The sequence below is a fragment of the Dunckerocampus dactyliophorus genome, chromosome 11, assembly GCF_027744805.1.
Source record: "Dunckerocampus dactyliophorus isolate RoL2022-P2 chromosome 11, RoL_Ddac_1.1, whole genome shotgun sequence".
Taxonomy (NCBI): Eukaryota; Metazoa; Chordata; class Actinopteri; order Syngnathiformes; family Syngnathidae; genus Dunckerocampus; species Dunckerocampus dactyliophorus.
Window position 1 is genome coordinate 2,714,112 of NC_072829.1, and position 19,925 is coordinate 2,734,036.

Sequence of the window (19,925 nt, forward strand, 5' to 3'; positions counted from 1 at the left end):
TCTACCTCAACAGTGAAGAAAATGAGTTAAATGTGAGAAAAGCGAGCTAAAGCAATATATTACATTTTCAAAATAACCCAGCAGACAATGCTGATGGATGGTGATGCTAGCTTGCTAGCTAGCTGGATATTAATGTAGTTGCTTTTCCCCTTTTCCTTTCAATGAAAAAAGAAAAACATTGACTTATAGCTATCACAACAATTTACCACTGTTTAGCTTTTAATTTTTGTATTTAAGATTAGCGTATGATCTTTCTCCAGTAAATAACATCTGCAAATGTTTTTCTTCTTTCGAAATTAAAAACACAGACTGAGATATAATCTGTTTCCACGAGAGCTTCATACTTTGTGGATTAAAAAAAACATTCTGGAGATACACGCACACGCTCTTCACTGAACAGCGTGTGCCAATATTTGCGTTTTCAGCAGTTACACGGCGTAAAAATGTACTGTGTTGTATTCAACCGTGGCTTTATGCTTTTATTGTGGCGTAGCTGTCGGCAGGAAGTAAAAACTACAACTCCCAGGATTCTTGGCGGCGGACTGTCTCGTGCTGTGAGATGTTAGAGTGTTTGGAGGCGGGGAGTCAGTTAGTCTGCTGGCCGGGCAGCGGTGTGTGTGTGTCGGGCAGCAGGAGGAGCCCGCACCGCCTGGACGACAAGACGACGAGAGGCGAGAGAGAGAGAGAAAAAAGAAAAGACATCAAATTGAAAGAAAGGAAGAAAGACGTTGCTTTGCTCGGAGGAAAAAAAAATCGCAGCCCCAACGGTCGAAAGGCTGAAGTTTGTGAATGGACAGACTGGGTGTCGACTAGGGACAAAAACCCAGCGGAAGACGTCTGCAGGAGGTGAGACTCGATCGTTTCTCGTTTTTTTTTTTTTGCCGTCCTCACATCTGGCTTCGTTGAAGTTGAAGTGTGCCGTGCGACGGGTATCGAACATCTGCACCGCTGCTTTCTTTTTGTGTTTATGTATTATTGCGCGCAATTGTTAGCTAGTCCCCCCACCCCCCAGAAAAAATATGAAGCCTCTGAAGGTGTAATGGATGAGCTTTGTGTTGTTCTCCCCTCTTCAGTGCAAGGTTACAACTAACTTGCAAGCATGAATGCTTTGTAGTCTCCGTCCAGTATGTACTAGCAGCCTCTAGCTTCATGCAAATCATTTTATTTCAACACTTTCAGTCTTAGCAATCATCATTATTAGCCGTTTAAATGCCCCTTCCAAGTTCACAAACAGGCTATTTTGGTTTTGCACTGAGTGCGGATGTTTGGGATTTAAAGCCACATAGGAAGGAAGGAAGCAAGAAGTGTGTGCGCGCGCGCGCGTGTGTTTTTTTTGGGGGGGGGGTCACAGAGAAACTGCCAAGAATTCAAAGAGTTGCAAGAGACAAGCAACTAAACAGCATGCGTCACATTTAACGGTCACCTTTAAACTGCTGCACAACATGCAAGGGATCAATACATTGAACCTTCTCATCACTTAGATCAGTGAACCCCAACCAATCACATTCACACGCAATGCAAACAATCAATAGACACTCACCTTTTGTTCTTTTTTCTAGTATTTTTGAATACTACGTCAATTTGAATGTAAACGTAGGACGTAACGATATGAATGTTACCAATCGTTATTATGATTTTCTATACATTCAGTGATAGCTAATGTTAGTAGCTACTTTGGCCAAATCACTATCATTAGCTGACAATAAACATACTGCAACTGGTGCGTGTTACGTGGGGATGTAGTGTATGTAGTCAAAGCAAGGAGGAGGCCGGGATACAGTGCTTGCAGTATGTTCGAAAGCTTTAAAATATCCGTTGTAATGTACCAAATCCTTCGTGTTGTCATGTGTGGGATGAAAAGTTTTGTTGTTGAAATGAACTATCCAAAACTTTCCACAATGGCATTGTCGTTCCCATCCAATCGCTCGTGTTAAGACCAGAATTTGGGTGCCGATCACGACCAAAACAAGCAGCAAAATGAATGGTAAAAATACGCTGCACCTGTCGCCTCAAATTACGATATTATCATCTTCTCTCTGGGAAACAAACTCTATGCTCGCACTGATGGTGAGTCAGCATTCTCGTTGTGTTATCTTTCGCTTCATGACAGTAGCATTAGATTACTATGAGGTCTGTCAGTCAGAGGTTTGACAGGAACAAGGGGGTCCGGGGGCTCCAGATGTCTAATGGCACATCAAATGTCCTAACAAAGTATTTGTTTCAATGTTTTTTTGCAGCCATGTTTAAGTAAAGGGGACGCCAATGCTGACATCTTTTGCAATGCATCTGTGGAACCACGTCAGCACTTCCCACTGCTTCCAGCCAGTCAGTGGATGCGGCGAGTGCCATGCCCGGCCAGCGCCATGCTAAAGCAGCACGGGAATAACAACAAGGAGCGCTCGGTTCACGCAGAGGGAAAACGCTGGAAGAAGTTGGTGGAAAATCTTGTTTTTTTGCCTCAATTTTGAGCCCCAGTTTTTATTATTTTGACCTAGATACTTGTGCAAGGCACTGGAGTGGTCTTCTCCTCACACTTTTTTGCTTAAGCGCTCATTTTTGGCCAATCACGCACTTTCTGAACAATGCTAACAATAGTCACGGATGGCGGGATGCACAGGCACACAAAGTGAGGATGTAAGCAGCAGCAAGATGGGAGCCTTATGAAGAGACGGAGGAACCAGCAGAGCACGATGGCCCAAACCAGTTTGCTGCAGGGGAAACGCTTTTACTGCCGGGAATGGGTTTTCCACAAGATCCAGCACTGCCTCCAGGAGAAAAGCGGCAACCTCAGCGGGGTGAGCAGCACCCCCAGTAAGCCGCAGCCTCCTCTGGGGCCCAGCGGCGCAGTGACATCAGGCTCGGCCAAAAGTGGGAACTCCTGGGGGGTGTTGCTGGTCGGCGGTCCCGGTAGCGGGAAAACGGCGCTGTGCACAGAGCTGCTCTGGCCCACATCCGCCCCGGGAGCCCAGCGAGGTCTGCATCAGCAGGGCCTGGCGTTCCACTTCTGCCGGGCGGACGACTCGGACACGCTGTGCGTCGCCGGCTTCATCCGCGGCCTGGTGGCGCAGATCTGCCATGGTGGGCTGGTGCCGGGCTACGAGGAGAAGGTGCGCGATCCGGCCGTGCAGGGCACCCTGCAGCCCGGCGAGTGCGAGAGGAACCCCACCGAGGCCTTCAAAAGGTAAGGCCGCGGTCGGGACCCGAAATGGTTCATGGCTTAATTAGGATTGGGCTAATGATTTTAATCTATTTTATTTATCATCAGGTAGGAAGACAATTTATTGGGCTTTCTGATTCACGGTTGTTGGAGTAAATTGATGTCTTTCATGTTTTTTATTATGGGTTCGGGTTTTGTATTTCTCAGTGTTATAACAATAACACCTGCGAGCAAATAACACGTCCATAAAAATGTCTATTTTTCACTTACGCCTCCCTCCTCCCCCTCCAAACCCTCCTGCTAGCCCAACATTTGCAATAAATGTGACTTTTGTAATTGCTAGATTAGATTCAGCTTCAGAACCCTCCCCTTCTCTCATCAATTGCCATTGTTCACTCGTGACACAATCCAGGTCTAAGCCCTAAATATGCCTCACACACTTATTAAACACACACAATTGTATAGCTACTCATCACGAATGCATAGGGGTGTCACAAGGTCTCACAAGTATTACCACGTATTTATAAACGATCATAACCATAAAGGGTTTGCGATCATGTTGGAAATCTAGGAATTGGGTAAAAATAAAAATCTGACCCTTCCACCTTCCACCTCCTGACCCTGATGCACCCCTCCCCCAGTTATTTTTTTAAAATTATACTCTCACTACTGCTCACACCCATTGCATCGCTCCGCCTCAGCAGCGTTTCTACGCACTTCACCTCACGCCTGTGTTGGTGTGGCATTCTGGGTGCGACGATCCCGGATGTTGGTGACCTGAACGACTTGTGGATTGCCTGAACAGGATTGCAATGGTTACTGGCCCGTACAGTAGCCTCTGTGCAGGATTGTGCATGAGTTTATGTAGAGGACTTGTCGACACAGTGTAGGTCAGGGTGGTGTGTGTGTATGTGTGTGTAACACTGAACAGTCACATTTCTTGTCTGGCCATCTGCTGACGCTTGTTGCACCATCTCATCACACACGCACACAGGCAGGCCGTAAAGTAGGTCAGCAAGGTAAATCATTTTTTAAACACTCACTGGAGTCAACACGCCTCTTTTTTTTACCTCCCCCCATCCCTGTCCCTCTCCACCTGACACCTTCTTTCCAGGGGAAGGTCTTGTCATCTGGTCATAATCACGAGTCCCTCCGTTTACCGACGACTTCAGTTTGCCCCCCCCCCCCAACCCACCCCCATCCCGCCGCCACGACAGAAAAAGCAGGTTATTGAAGGGACAAGAATAGTCTGAACCCAGTTTGTGGTTTGCGGGTTGCTCGCCGCACGCCGTCTGTCTTCACACAGACTGTCCTGTTAGCTTAAAGATGCGCAACAAAAGCAGTTTTTTTTTAGCACTCGAGACCCCCAGGTTGCAGGTTGCAAGGGTACGTTAACGCAAAAATAACCTGTTTAAACAAGAACAATCTAGAAAAAAAATACAGCATTTGTTTGGTTTCTTTTTTTTAATGTTCAGCATACAGTGTTTCCCATAGGACTACAATCTATCTGTGGCATTGGCTTGGGGTAGGGAAGGGGGCATGGTTTAATTTGCATAATTGGAAATGATGACATTACAGTATTACAGGTTTTTAAAACAAACAGGTGTTTATGAGCAAGGGTGAGCAGGCCCATCCATCCATCTTCTATGCCGCTTCTATGCTCACTTGGGTCGCAGGTATGCTGGAGCCTATCCCAGCTGACTTCCAGCGAGAGGCTGGGTACACCCTGGACTGGTCGGCAGCCAATTGCAGGGCACATATAGACAAACAACCATTCACGTTCTACGTTCAATGGTTGACAAGCCCTTTGACCGGAAAAAAATGTCCGCATGACACCAACGAAGAAGAAGTCGGCAAACACACACGAAGAAGAAGCGGCAGGAAGTGTTTGTGTGCATCCATTTCAGCCGTGGACATTGTGCGATGGCGCTGGAAAGTTTGGCTGAAATTCTGCTAAAAAATGAACAGTCGACACCGTGAAACATTTGCAACGCCATCATATCATGCAAAGGAGGGTGCACCACTAACGCGATTAAACACCTCCGGATTTACGGTGTACAGAGTGACCGTTTTTGATGCGCTACTCTGGACTTCTTCCAACCAGACAGGCAAGTAAAACAATAAATGACGATCTTATGCCAACACTGAAGCAGCAAACAAATTATATTTTATACTGCGAACACGGTGGACAACCCAAATATCCAGCTAACTGTGTACTGTGTATACTTTACCTGATGTTAATGCTAGCTTTAGCCAGGAAGTTGACCAGATCCTGCTTTAAGTGTTACTCCATTCACTGTACTTGTTTGATATTCTGCACGCAGGTTAGTAGGAACTCAGTAACATGGTTAAGTTACACTTTGTGTATTCTGCATCACCTCCAACACATAAACAACAGGATGGGTCTCATTGTTTTTACATGGGGTTTCCAAAAATAGAATGTGTACTCCTATGTAAAGAGACTTTAAAAGTTCAATGGTTTGATATTTATATTGGTTGAAAATAGCCCTGTGAGAAATTCATAGTAAAGTAATTCATAAAAAGTTTCATTCATTCATTTAAAAAAATTATGGAGACATTTAGACATTTCCTCCAAGAACTTTGGTTAACGCCCTTGTTTAAACCATGCAAACGGAATCGAGAATCGTTAGGAACCGGAATGGCTCAAATTCAAACAATGCCCAACCTTAGACATAACAAACAGCCGCCGATAGCATAGCAAGCTGTCGCACTAACTAGATAGCCTCTTCAATTTACTTATTGTAAAGTTAAGAAAGAGCTTCAAACTGAGTGGGGAAGAAGGACAGAGAAGCCCAAAACGTACCACTTCCACACAGATTGAGAAGAGAACCTTTTTTCCACTTGATCTCAGCCATGGCATGTCGGCTGGGCTCTGCTGGCTCAGTAGCCAGTCTCCATGCAGTGTGAAAGGTAATGTCATCTAACGTCACGTCTCATAACATTACTGATGCTTAGTGACCACAATACTGTATACTATTTATCTAGTCTTTCAATATTTTTGGACTAATAATATGCCATAGTCAACAACGAAACAGCGATCATTTATTAATTATTTTTTTAAAAACCGCAACAGAGTGAGGGAGTGATATTCGAACCGCAATATAGTGAGGGACGACTGGAGTATATTTTTGAGTAGAGATCAGTAACAACAGGGAAAATTCCACTTTGACAATGTTTTTTTTTTTATTTTTTATGCCCTAGCTGTTTAAAACGAGCAACAAGTTTATGCATTTTATTAAAAAACCCTAACCTTTGTGATCTCATAGAGTTCCACATGAACGAAACGCTGTCAAAATGATCACATGCAGACCTGCAAAAAGTACTTACAAACACAATAATAATGTGTAATATGTAGAGGTGTCACGAGACGAGACGCGAGATTGGGTCTACAAGACAAGATGCAATTTTGCCATTACTTCAAATGCGCCAAGGTGCTAAAACCAATGCACAGAGTGACCCTGTTCCTGTCTGTTTGGAGGCGAGAGATGAGGAAAACAGACACGGATGCACATGGCAATATATTAAGGCCGGCAAAATTATCCACTTCATTTTCATTTATTGTGTGATTAATTGGTTTATTAATTTAGGCCTAGTGCCCATTTTTTTCTGAATGACAAATCTTGTCACGTTTTAATCTAGTGAGATCTTGTGACACGGGATCTTGTGACAGCCCTAGTTGTTGCTTGTCAAGAAGTACCTTTCGTTGGTCTAGCGTTTCGACGCATAGTCAATCCTCGATTTTTATACACCCCAGTTTTCGGATGATTTGGATTGATGTTATTTCCTAATGGGAAAAATTGCCTTGGTTTTTGTACGATTCCGGGGCCAAAAAATATAAATTATTCGGAAATAAAATAAGTAATAAATTAAATGATTTATTATTGTTATTGGCTGTATGATATGAAGACAGGAACTATAAAATCCCTTTCATTTAGACCACATGTCAAACTCGTGCCCTGGAGGGCCGAGACGCTGCAGGTTTTCTCTCCAACCAGTTTCTTCAGCAGGTGATTTAATTGATGAGCTCCTTCCCTCAAACTGAAGGTGTTGAGCATTAAAATCACCTGCTATTTGACTGGCTGGAAAGAAAACCTGCAGTGTCTCGGCCCTCCATGGCACGAGTTTGACACCCCTGATTTAGACAAAAACATATTTGACTTACTTTTTCAAGACAATGTACTGTATATCATTTGTGACACGTACAGAGGATGAGACGCATGTGAGAGTACATTGGTGGAGCTCGAGCAGGACTTCCAGGCAGTGCGTCGGTGGGCTCCAAGTGAGAGAGCAGCCGGCGAATTATTTTTCAGGTTATTTGTTTAGCCTTCTGACTGTCACGCACATGCGGGAGAGTGTTGTCCGGCGTTAGCTGCCGTTTGACTGATGATGACACCGTGGGCCTCGAAAACTCACCACTCAGTCAAGTGTTTGTTCCTCAAATGGCATATCAAATTAAAGCTTTTTAACATGCTAGCCCATGCGAGATAGTTTTTGTGGTTGGGAGGTAAGTTCCACACATCAGACATGATTCTTTACCCAACACACTACACTGCATGCAGGGATCCTTACAGGCTGCAGTAGTACGACACACAGGTGATCAGAAATTGGCCGATACTGATCGGTAGCCGATTGATTGGAGCATCCCTAGTTGTGACATGCCCCTTCATGCCTCCACTGAGCAACAGCAACAGTCTTTTCCATAACCCTTTTTTGATATGTTTGCACTTCCAGGGTGTGAATTCATGTAAACAAATGACCAAAACAACACGAGTCGTATCCGTTTTTCTGTTCCAAACTCACGTCAATGACCCTCAACTCTGCAGTCACATAACTCAGAGATTGTTGTACACAAACAACCTGCTCAGTCTCGCTGCTGGTAAAGTGGTTTCAGCGTGGCGGGATCTTTCTATTTGACCCAAAAGGAAATGGATGGGAGTAAAACTTTATCATTATCTCAACACTGCAGGCCTTGGGGACAGAAATTCACCAGGGGTGCGTTTGTTTTGACTGAGCGCTTCCAAGGCTGCTCAGTCACAAAGTTACACGGGTTGCATTTAGTCAAGTGACTTGTTAAATGCACATTCCCCCCCCCCCCCCTCCCCCCCCTCCACCAACCCCCTGTCCAGCTGTGGTTTTCATCTAGCGAGTGCATGCAGGAGGCCCCCCGCCAAATTCTTTGGCCCAGTCAATGACAAACACGTCTTATTTGTTGATAGTAATCGCCGCTTGTGTGTTAATGCAGTCCAACTGGTTCAGACACGGGTTGACGTCCGCACCGTACAAGCCGGCCGCTGCGTTTCCCACGTGAGCAACCTGCGAGCCCGCCCAACTTGAGGCATTTCGCTTTGAAACGTTGTATTTTAGCTATGTCCTTTTTATCTCACACACTCACCATGAGAACACTGAGCCTGTGGATTATATTGCATTGAACGATTGCGCAGTTTAGGGTCATTCACAGCTGACTCACAAGCCGTCACGGACTACAGGTGTAGCAAACGTAATAAAACGGAATGAAAAGGCGTCACAGTCAATAAAAAAGGAGACTGGCGATTGCAAAGGAGGAAATGATTATTGACTCATCCGTTTGTGTCCAGGTGATTAGTTGCTACAAAAAGCTTGAACTTACATCGAGTCCCACTGTGAAAGAAATGCAAAGATCCATTTCACGTACGGGGTGAATGCCTAGTATTTTCGCATCATTCCGGCTGACACAGGCCCTACAAGGCTTTGCACAGTGGCGCAGACATTTGCACAGCTGTTGTAGCGTTGCGTTGCCACACGACCGACTTGTCTTTGAAGTATAGCGTACAAACTCATCACATGTAGGAGTGATGAGATGGTTGCTGAAAGCTTCTAAAAAAAAAAGTCCAAAGTCGATGCAAGTGTGAAATAGTGCTATGCAAAAGACGTCATCGCAATGGAAAGACTTATTTGAAGCTAACATTAGCTTTGTGCCAAAGTATAAACCCACACGTTCCTGCCCCACAAACTTGTGTGTCAAAAATAGACATTTGTATGGACTTAAGATACATTTCAAGCATAACTTTCACTTTGACACAATTTTTTTTTGCTTTTGTGACAGCTCAAATATCTAAACAACTATACCACAACAAAAACAACACAAAAAGGGTCATTTTATATCAAAATAACAATGTATTTACAATTATAACACCTGCGAACTAAACTGTGCGTGTGCAGGCTTTAAAATTTCCCTACAATGCGTAACCTTCTACACACTACACTCCTCCACGCTCTCTCACTGCCTCCTTGCTGTCGAGCACATTAACACATGCAAAAGATGCATCCTGAGATCTTATCAGATGCACCTTGTGGCCGTTTTTATGGCTTAAAACTGCATGAAACGTGACCTCTTGTCTTTTAAATTTTCCCACTGTTTCATCTTCTTCTAAATTTTCGTGTCATAATTATGACTTTGTTGTTGTAACATTATAACTTTTTTCTGGAACCTAATTTTCCAAAAATCCCAAGTTTATTATTCGTACATTTTTTATGTTTGTTTTTCACAATATTACGACTTTTAAAAAAAATTATTTAATCTTTCATATTTCAACTATATGCTACTAAAATTACATGTTTTCATCTCTTACATTTTCTTCTTGTCAATGTGACTTTATTCTTGGAATATAACTCTTCCGGAACCTAATTTTCCAAAAATCACAACTTTATTATTCGTTTTATTTTTTGGTTTCTAATAATATTCTGACTTTAACAAAACAATGTCTCTTTTTAAAAAATATTTCAACTCTATGCTACTAAAACAACATTATTTTTCCTCATAATATTACTTTTTCTTGTTAGACTACAGCTTTTTTCTGTCAATATTGTGACTTTATTCTCGTAAAATTCCAGCTGTTTTTGCATTTCTGCTGTTGTCTGAAATTTTCCAACTATTTCACCTTCTAAATTTTCTTCTCATAAATATGACTTCATCGTTGTAACATAAGTTTTTGTGTAACGTAATTTTCCAAAAATAACAACTTTATTCCCCTCCGTGAATCACCACCTTACCGTGGTGGAGGGGTTTGTGTGCCCGAGTGATCCTAGGAGCTATGTTGTCTGGGGCTATATGCCCCTGGTAGGGTCTCCCAAGGCAAACAGGTCCTGGGTGACGGACCAGACCAAGAGTGATTCAGAAGACCCCTATGAATAAACACACGAGGAGAGACCGCACCTCGCCCGGAAGTGGGATACCGGGGCCTCACCCTGGAGCCAGGCCTGGGGGAGGGGCTCGCAGGCGAGCGTCTGGTGGTCGGGCTTTCACCCGTGGGACCCGGCCGGGCTCAGCCCGAAGAAGCCACACGGGATCTCCCCCCCGTAGACCCACCACCTGCGGGGGCAAGCATAAGGGTCCGGTGCATTGCGTTTTGGGTGGCGGTCGAGGGCGGGCACCTAGGCGACCTGGTCTTCGGCGGCCAAATCTGGTTCTTGGGACATGGAACGTCACTTCTCTGGCGGGGAAGGAGCCCGAACTTGTGAGAGAGGTTGAGACATTCCGACTAGATATAGTCGGACTCACCTCGACCCACAGTTTGGGTTCTGGATCCAAACTCCTCGAGAGGGGTTGGACCTTGTTCTACTCTGGAGTTGCTGCAGGGGAGAGGCGGCGAGCTGGTGTGGGCTTATTAATAGCCCCCCGGCTCGGTGCCTTTGTGTTGGAGTCATCCCCGGTAAACGAGAGGGTCATTTCCCTACGCCTTCGGGTTGGGGAAAGGGTCCTGACTGTCGTTTGTGCGTACGCGCCAAACGGCAGTTCAGAGTACCCAGCCTTCCTGGAGTCCATCAGAGGGGTGCTGGAGAGCACCCCAACTGGTGACTCTGTCGTTTTGCTGGGAGACTTCAACGCCCATGTGGGCAATGACAGTGTGACCTGGAGGGGCGTGATTGGGAGGAACGGCCTCCCCGATCTGAACCCGTGCGGTGTGATGTTGTTGGACTTCTGTGCGAACCACAGTTTGTCCATCACAAACACCATGTTCCAGCATAAGGATGTCCATAAGTGCACATGGCACCAGGACACCCTAGGCCGCAGGTCTATGATCGACTTTGTAGTCGTATCATCAGACCTGCGTCCGCATGTTTTGGACACACGGGTAAAGAGAGGGGCTGAGCTGTCAACTGATCACCACCTGGTGATGAGTTGGATTAGATGGCGGGGGAGGATGCCGGACAGACCCGGGAGACCCAAACGTGTAGTGAGGGTGTGCTGGGAACGTTTGGCAGAGTCTCCTGTTCGTCGAGTCTTCAGCTCTCACCTCCGGCAGAGCTTCTCCTGCATCCCGGGGGAGGACGAGGATATCGAGTCCGAATGGGCTCTATTCCGTGCCTCCATTGCTGAGGCAGCCGATCGGAGCTGCGGCCGCAAGGTGGTCGGTGCCAGTCGTGGCGGCAAGCCCCGAACCCGATGGTGGACACCAGAGGTCAGGGCTGCCGTCAAGCTGAAGAAGGAGTCCTATCGAGCATGGATGGCTTGTGGGACTCCTGAAGCAGCTGACGGGTACCGGCAGGCCAAGCGGCACGCGGCTTCGGCGGTGATCGAGGCAAAAACTCGGGTGTGGGAGGAGTTCGGTGAGGCCATGGAACACGACTTTCGGTCGGCCTCGAAGAGGTTCTGGCAAACCGTCCGGCGCCTCAGAAAGGGGAAGCAGTGCCCGGTCCACACTGTTTACAGTGGGGACGGGAGCCTGCTGACCTCGACTGAGGATATAGTTGGGCGGTGGAAGGAATACTTTGAGGCCCTTCTCAATCCCACTGACATACCTTCCCTAGAGGAAGCAGAGACTGAGGATACGAAAGCGGACAGTTCCATCACCGTGGCTGAGGTATCTGGGGTAGTCAAAATGCTCCCCAGTGGCAAAGCTCCGGGGGTGGACGAGTTTCGCCCTGAATTCCTCAAGGCTTTGGATGTTGCGGGACTGTCTTGGCTGACACGTCTCTTCAACATTGCGTGGAAGTCGGGAACAGTACCTCTGGATTGGCAGACTGGGGTGGTGGTCCCCCTTTTCAAGAAGGGTGACCGGAGGGTGTGTTCCAACTATAGGGGGATCACACTCCTCAGCCTCCCTGGGAAAGTCTATTCCAGGGTGCTGGAGAGAAGGGTACGACCGTTAATCGAACCTCGGCTACAGGAGGTGCAATGTGGTTTTCGTCCTGGTCGCGGAACACTGGACCAGCTCTACACCCTTGCAAGGGTCCTGGAGGGTACTTGGGAGTTTGCCCAACCGGTCTACATGTGCTTTGTGGACCTGGAAAAGGCATTCGACCGTGTCCCTCGCGGTGTCCTGTGGGGGGTGCTCCGGGAGTATGGGATTGGTGGCGCGCTACTACGTGCCATTCAGTCCTTGTACAACCGGAGCAGGAGCCTGGTTCGCATTGCCAGTAGTAAGTCAAGCCTGTTTCCGGTGAACGTTGGCCTCCGCCAAGGCTGCCCTTTGTCACCGATTCTGTTCATAATTTTCATGGACAGAATTTCTAGGCGCAGCCAAGGTGTCGAGGGAGTCCAGTTCGGGGGCACTAGGATCTCATCTCTGCTATTTGCAGACGATGTGGTCCTGATGGCCTCATCGAGCTGTGACCTGCAGCGTTTACTGGGACGGTTTGCATCTGAGTGTGAAGCTTCTGGGATGAGACTCAGCACCTCCAAATCCGAGGCCATGGTTCTCAGTCGGAAAAGGGTGGATTGCTCCCTCCGGGTTGGGAATGAGGTCCTGCCCCAGGTGGAGGAGTTCAAGTATCTCGGGGTCTTGTTCACGAGTGAGGGAAGGTTGGAGCGTGAGGTCGATAGGCGGATCGGCGCAGCGTCTGCAGTAATGCGGTCGCTGTACCGGACCGTCGTGGTGAAGAGAGAGTTGAGCCGGAAGGCAAAGCTCTCAATTTACCGATCGATCTATGTTCCCACCCTCACCTATGGTCATGAGCTTTGGGTCATGACCGAAAGAACGAGATCGCGGATACAAGCAGCTGAAATGAGTTTTCTTCGTAGGGTAGCGGGACTCACCCTAAGAGACAGGGTGAGGAGCTCGGTTATCCGAGAGGAGCTCAGAGTAGAGCCGCTGCTCCTTCACATCGAGAGGAGCCAGCTGAGGTGGCTCGGGCATCTAGTCCGGATGCCTCCCGGACGCCTCCCTGGTGAGGTGTTTCGGGCATGCCCAGCCGGGAGAAGGCCCCGGGGAAGACCTAGGACACGCTGGAGGGATTATGTCTCACAGCTGGCCTGGGAACGCCTCGGTGTCCTCCCGGTGGAGCTGGAGGAGGTGGTCGGGGACCGGGAAGTCTGGGCTTCCCTACTGAGACTGCTGCCCCCGCGACCCGGACCCGGATAAGCGGAGGAAAATGGAATGGAATGGAATGGAACAACTTTATTATTCCCGGCTATTTTTTGTTCCTCACAATATTACGACTTTAAAAAAGTAACATCTTTTTAATTTAATATTTCAACTATATGCTAATAAACCTTACGTTTTTGTTGGCGTTTATCTGTTTGTTTGTGTTCAAAATAATATGAAAAGTTCTGAATGAATTTGATTGAAATTTTCAGAAAATGTCAGAAATGGGATTTACAATTAAATTTTGAGGGTGATCCTGATCACCGTCTGGATCCAGGAATTTTTTAAAGGATTCTTTAACATTGCGAGAGAGTACCATTTTTGGCATTTGTGCATGTGATTCCACAAATAATGCCCAGAGCACTTGGGAAAAACATACAGGACAAGTTTCCAACATCCCATCCATCCATTTTCTATACCGCTTCTCCTCATTAGGGTCGCGGGGGCATGCTAGAGCCTATACCAGCTGACTTCAGGCGACAGGCGGGGTACACCCTGGACTGGTCGCCAGCCAATCACAGGGCACATATAGACAAACAATCATTCATACCTATGGACAATTTAGAGTCACCAATTAACCTCACCTGCATGTTTTTGGAATGTGGGAGGAAGCCGGAGTACCCGGAGAAAACCCACGCGCACACGGGGAGAACATGCAAACTCCACACAGAAATGCCCAGGGGAGAATCGAACTCAGGTCTTCCCGATCTCCAGGCTGTTACTGTGTTGGCTAACGTGCTAACCACTAGACCACCGTGCGGTTTCCAACATGTTTCCAACATTATTATTTTGGTGTGAATCACAATATAGGGGTAACTATGGCACTTGGCGGAGGTCTGCGCTCTATGAGTGTTTCTCTGCTTTTTCCTCATAATATTACGTTATTCTTGTCAACTTGTCAGACTTTTTGTCGTTAGATTAGAACTTTTTTCTTTTAATATTTTGACTTTATTCTTGTAAAATGATTGCTGATTTTACATTTTTTCAGTTTATATTTTTGTTGTTAAGTTATATTTTTAGAAAACAGCCACACTTTGGACACGGCTGATCTAGGACCTCACTGATTCCTCAATGGAACGAAACAAGCTTCAGATTAATCGACTAAGAAAATTATCGTTAGTCGCAGCCCTAGTATCAATTACTTGCGGATTTTTCGCTGGTCATCTCGGCCGGACACCCCACGAAAAGGGCACATCTATTTTTGCCACAACCAGTGTAAATGACGATGGAGGACCACGGTGCTTTTGGCATTTGTACGTAAAAGTAGGCATTTACTACATTATGCAACCGGCAGCATCAACAAAGGGTGTTCAAGTGACGGTTTGATGCATTTTGGGCATGTTTGTCATATTTCTCCATAAAGACAGATATATGAAATAGATGTGTGTTTTTCTCTATTTTTATCAAAGATGGCTACAGTGTTTTGACTGGATTTTGTCAGTCAAGTGACAAATGGTGTATGTGTGCCTCCAGCCTTCTGAACATGCCTTTTCCTTCAGGACAAAAGAACTGGCTTCCAATGTGGGGGGTGGGGGGGTGGCGGGGAATTAACGCAGTCATGTGGGCCCACACGAATTCCAGCAGTTTTGTTTTTTGCTGAGGGGACAAAAACTGCAGTTGAGTTGAGGTGTGACCTTATCTGCCTCCGTGTTTGTTGTTGAGCTTTAACTGCCGTCTCGGCTCCACTTGGGCGATGATGAATGCTCACAGGTTCAAGTATTGAGCGCAAATGTTTTATACCTTCCACACTGTAAGAAATATATACCGCACTTTTTTTTTTTTTTTTTTTGCATTTCTGGCAGCTACATCAAACACTATCTGGCTGATTTGTTCCAAAAGACTACTGTGGATAATATGTGATTTAAATTGGGTGAGCAAATCTTGTGTAAATAAGATTTAACAGATCAGTTTTCACTCCTTGGGAATGTTGAGTGGCAGAAAGCCAGAAGTTACGAAAAACGTGTTTCCCTCTTGGCAAAAGTGCTCACGTCATGCGCTCTACGGGTGATTTTAAGCAGAATTCAAAGTGGAGCGTGTTCCCACTCAAGTGAAACCAGGGCAGCTATTTAACGGCCCGGCGTGGGCGCTTTGTGTATTTCTTTTTGCGCCGGTGTTGACTTCTCGGCCGGCGCACACTGGGCGGCTCTCGAGGCTGAGGGACGCCAGAAAGAAAGCTGCTCGGGCGCTTTCATGTGGTGCACGGCGGTGGAAAATTGGGAGAAAATTAGGGCCGCGTTTTAGCAAGCAACCAACAAAAAATAAGTACAATCCCCCCCAATCCACACCACCCTCCCAACCCCATCCCCACCCCTTGTGACGCATCAACTCCAGTGGAGCAGAAGAGGAGAAATGGCAGCAGCTACGATGCAATGATGACTCAGCACTCTGAGGCTAGCCTCTGCCTCCACATCACTGGTGGACATCGTGTGTGTGTGTGCGTGTGCGTGTGAATGAGTGTGTAGTAAATAAATATGCAGTATCGAGCCGCCCTCTGATTCCATGGATAGAAATGAAAACAGTAACTAGTGGGGGAAAAAAAAATTAGCTCAGGGATGTCCAAAGTGTGGCCCGGGGACCATTGACAGCCCTCATCAGTTTTTTATTGGCCCGCATCACATTCTAAAGTTATAATTTAACAGGAAAACTAAAGAAGAAAAAATAAAATTACAGCAAAAATGGAAACATGACCTGTAAATTTACAAGAATAAAGCCAAAATATTGAGAAGAAAAGCTGTAATCTGATGAAAAAAAGTCGTAATTTCACGGAATAATGATGACAAAAAATAACGTAATTTTAGTAGCATACAGTTGAAATATTAAAAACATCTTTTTTAAAGTAATAATATGAGAAACAAACATTTTAGTAGCATAGAGTTGATATATTCAAATTTGTTTAAAATCATAATAATATGAGAAAGAAACAAAGCCAAATAAAGTTGTAATTTTTGGAAAACTAGGTTAAAGAAAAAGTTATAATATTATGGGAATAATGTACATTATAGGAATACATGGATCATGTTACAAAAAGAAAATTTACCAACATTATTTAAGAAGGAAGTTGAAATATTAGGATTTTAGGATGTGACATTTTATGAGAATAAAGTCAAAATAAAAATTGAGAAAAGTCATTCTGATGAGAAAAACAGTCAAAATTTTAGAATAAACTGATATTATGAGGAAAAATAATGTCATTTTAATAACACGGAGGTGAAATATTAAAAAGTACATTTTTTAAAGTCAAGTAGGGATAGTCAAAAATAACGTGTTAACGGCGGTCACTCACTTATTTAATTAATTACGTAAAATGTTTTAGTGTAATTAGCGCATGCGCACCAGAGCAAGCACGATTCTCTGTTACGCTGGCAGACGGAAGCACAGTGGAGCGTCCCCACACAGTCGCACAGAGCCTGACACTGTTTTAGAACTTCATTATGACCTGAACGCATCAACAGCAGCACAATTCCAACACCACATACTGTATGTACATGTATCTCCAACTCACACACACCTCTTGTACGTTCATCCTGGGAACGACACTTCCACATTGTCATTACAAGAACGCGAGATGCATTCAGGGGCACTCCGATATAATGCGTGTGTTTGTGTGTGTAAATAAACAGACAAATAAAGGAACACATGAAGTGTATATTGTTATCGCTCACTTTGTAACTCTTAATTCAGACGTACAATTAACTACATGTAAGTATGCTGGAAAATACACTGAAAACAAGTACATTTACCTTAAATTCTTTAATGTCTTTGAAGACAACCCCCCATTGCTCATAATACACGGTTTAAAGTGTGATTCAAATGTTCTCCTATTAAAAAGACAGACTGAGACAGGTGAGACAGACAAAGCGATTTTTGATGGACATATTCAGTTCATTTGAAGCTGTTAATACATAGAAATATATATAACCCTGTCCTGTCATTTATCTTCAAGTTCATTAAATACCGTAAAAATGGGCATATTTCAGACATAGCTGCCGATGGTGATTAATAATGATTAATTAATTTTAAAAAATGATTAATCTGATTAAGATTTTTAATCATTTGACAGACTTAGTCATAATATTATGAGAAACAAACAAAACAAAATAAAGTTGTAATTTTTGAAAAATTAGGTTGGGGAAAAAGCCAAAATATGGCAATAAAGTCCAAGTATTATAGGAAAAAAGTCATAATATTACAAAAAGAAAAATAACCAAGATTATTTCAGAAGAAAGTTGAAATATTTGGAAAATGAAAAAAAATATATGACAAAAATGGGGAAATGTGAAGTTGATCCTAATAATAGGCTTTTTCACCTATAGGACAAAGCTAAGATGCATTTTTTCTTGAAATAAATAAATATAACTTATGTGTTGCTTTACAAAATATCAAAGTTGCATCCTTTCATTTTTCACTTTGTAGGCCTCGCTGGGAAAAGGTTTGTACACCCCTGCTTTAGAGAATGACTTCTTCCTATGACTTTTCTCCTCATAAAGTCGCTGAAGTGGACTAAAAGCTTGACGGATAATCCGGACTTGGCAGGGAAAGAACTCCTTACCAGTCATTCCAAACCATGTGTGTCTGTGGTGATTGACGCACACCCCGGTGTCAACAGGGAAACGAGCGAGGGGTGGTGAGGGGGTTGAAGAGGATGAAATTTCAGATTCTGTTGGCGGTGTTGGATAGCTAAGTCAGGAATGTGCACCTCGCTCGGACTGGGAAGAGCTTGAGGGATTTGTGGGAGCTATCTGAGGCATGAGTGCTAGTTAAAGACCAAGCATTGGGGCTCCTTAATAGATGTACAGTAATCTCTTGTTTAATATTGTCATACTTATGGCATAGAAAACCTGTTTACCATCTTCTAAGGACATTTTTTAACATTATTAGAGCCCTCTTGACATGAAATAACACCCCTATAGTCACTTTTACACTCCTATTACCCAATATAGTGGCCATAATAAGAGAATATAAGACATATAAGACATAATATAGACTCACACATACCCATAGCGAGTTGATACGCGTATTACATGCTTATGTATGCTTATGCACGTTAGATACGCGCCAATACAACAGGGAACTTGGGAATTTGCAAGTGACTTTACTAAAAAAAAAAAAAAATAAGACCAAGTCTCTTATAATAAGCGGACCTGCCAACACTGATACACATACCTAGCCTAATATTGTTATTTGAGTTCATTTATCCATTTTTGTGCTTTATTTAGGCCAAAAACACATGACATTTGCCGCCTTCTTAGCGCTTTGCATGCAACCTCTACTTGACCTACTTTAGTTTCAACAAACATTTTATTTGGGAAGTGTCACTGAAAAGCTAATTTGGGACGGACACACTGCTACACAGGCAGCCCTCATGTTGTCTCCACAGAAATAAAAAAAAATAAAATTAAAAAAAAAAAAACACACACACACAAACAGTGTGGTCACTGTCTCTGTGACCAGTCCCATGACTGAGCATCCACAATTAAACTATCATAAGACTTTGTCCTGGACAACACCAGACTTTGAAGATGGATGTTAAATTGGGAAATGTTAGCAACAGCCAATCATGGAAAAAACATTTCTAAAAATAAAAGTCAGCACCTCGGACAGCTTGGTAGCTAGCAGGCCTCGGGAACCAGTGCTGAACTGACTGTGATCCCTCTTCAAGTCTACTTGAAACTCTTTTTTTAAAGCAGTCTTGATGCGCCAGTTGTATTGTACGGAGGAAATAAAAGCCTATGAAGAACATCTCAATGGTAATATGGACTCGTCTCTGGATGAGGCGACACGTGAGTCTTTGTAAAGACCCTTCAAATGATCTAAGTGCTAACTGAAGACATGGATGAATGTATTATACTATAATCATGGCTGAAAGCTTTGTCCTCATCAGCATCTTGGAAAGGACTTTGGAAAACGGATCTTAGGGTCGATGCCGTTGTCAAATTTCAACCAAATGATTTGAAGCCCCCATGCACAGGGTCAAGTAAAGTCATTCACTACCTGAAGGCACTTTGCACGTTGAGCAGTTCTAGAAGTATGTTCCTCATACATTAACGAGCACCAACTGAAACCCAAGTGAACAAACACTTGAGGCAAAGAAAAACTCCCTCTAGGGAAGAAACCTCAAAGAGAACCAAGACTCTGTACTCTGTCTTGACCGGTTGGGGTTGAGATAGAGAAACAGATTGGAGGCGAGACACAACAAAGTGCGTAACAATATTTCTACCAATAATCCCAGGAACTTTATTAACAAGGACCTTTTTACCTGAGTAAAAACAAAGTTCTTGGTAAAGGCAGTGGCTCAGGAGGCAGAACAGGGTCCTCCAGCACACGGAGGATTGGTCTGAACTTCCACTAACCTCCATCCCCGTCACCGCTGTTGTGTCCTCGGGCAAGATACGTCACCCACTTTT

At 44.6% G+C, this 19,925-nt stretch overlaps 1 protein-coding gene across 1 annotated transcript in view; it reads left to right on the forward strand.

Annotated features, from left to right (window-relative positions):
- The first annotated feature begins 552 nt into the window (after nucleotides 1-552).
- The window catches only part of ankrd50 (ankyrin repeat domain 50), a 42,222-nt gene continuing 22,849 nt past the window's right edge, over nucleotides 553-19,925 (forward strand). Inside the window, exons 1-2 of the mRNA XM_054791714.1 lie at nucleotides 553-846; nucleotides 2,238-3,181. Of these exons, the coding sequence (XP_054647689.1) occupies nucleotides 2,661-3,181 (521 nt within the window). The 5' untranslated portion in view covers nucleotides 553-846; nucleotides 2,238-2,660. The remainder of the gene's footprint in view (nucleotides 847-2,237; nucleotides 3,182-19,925) is intronic.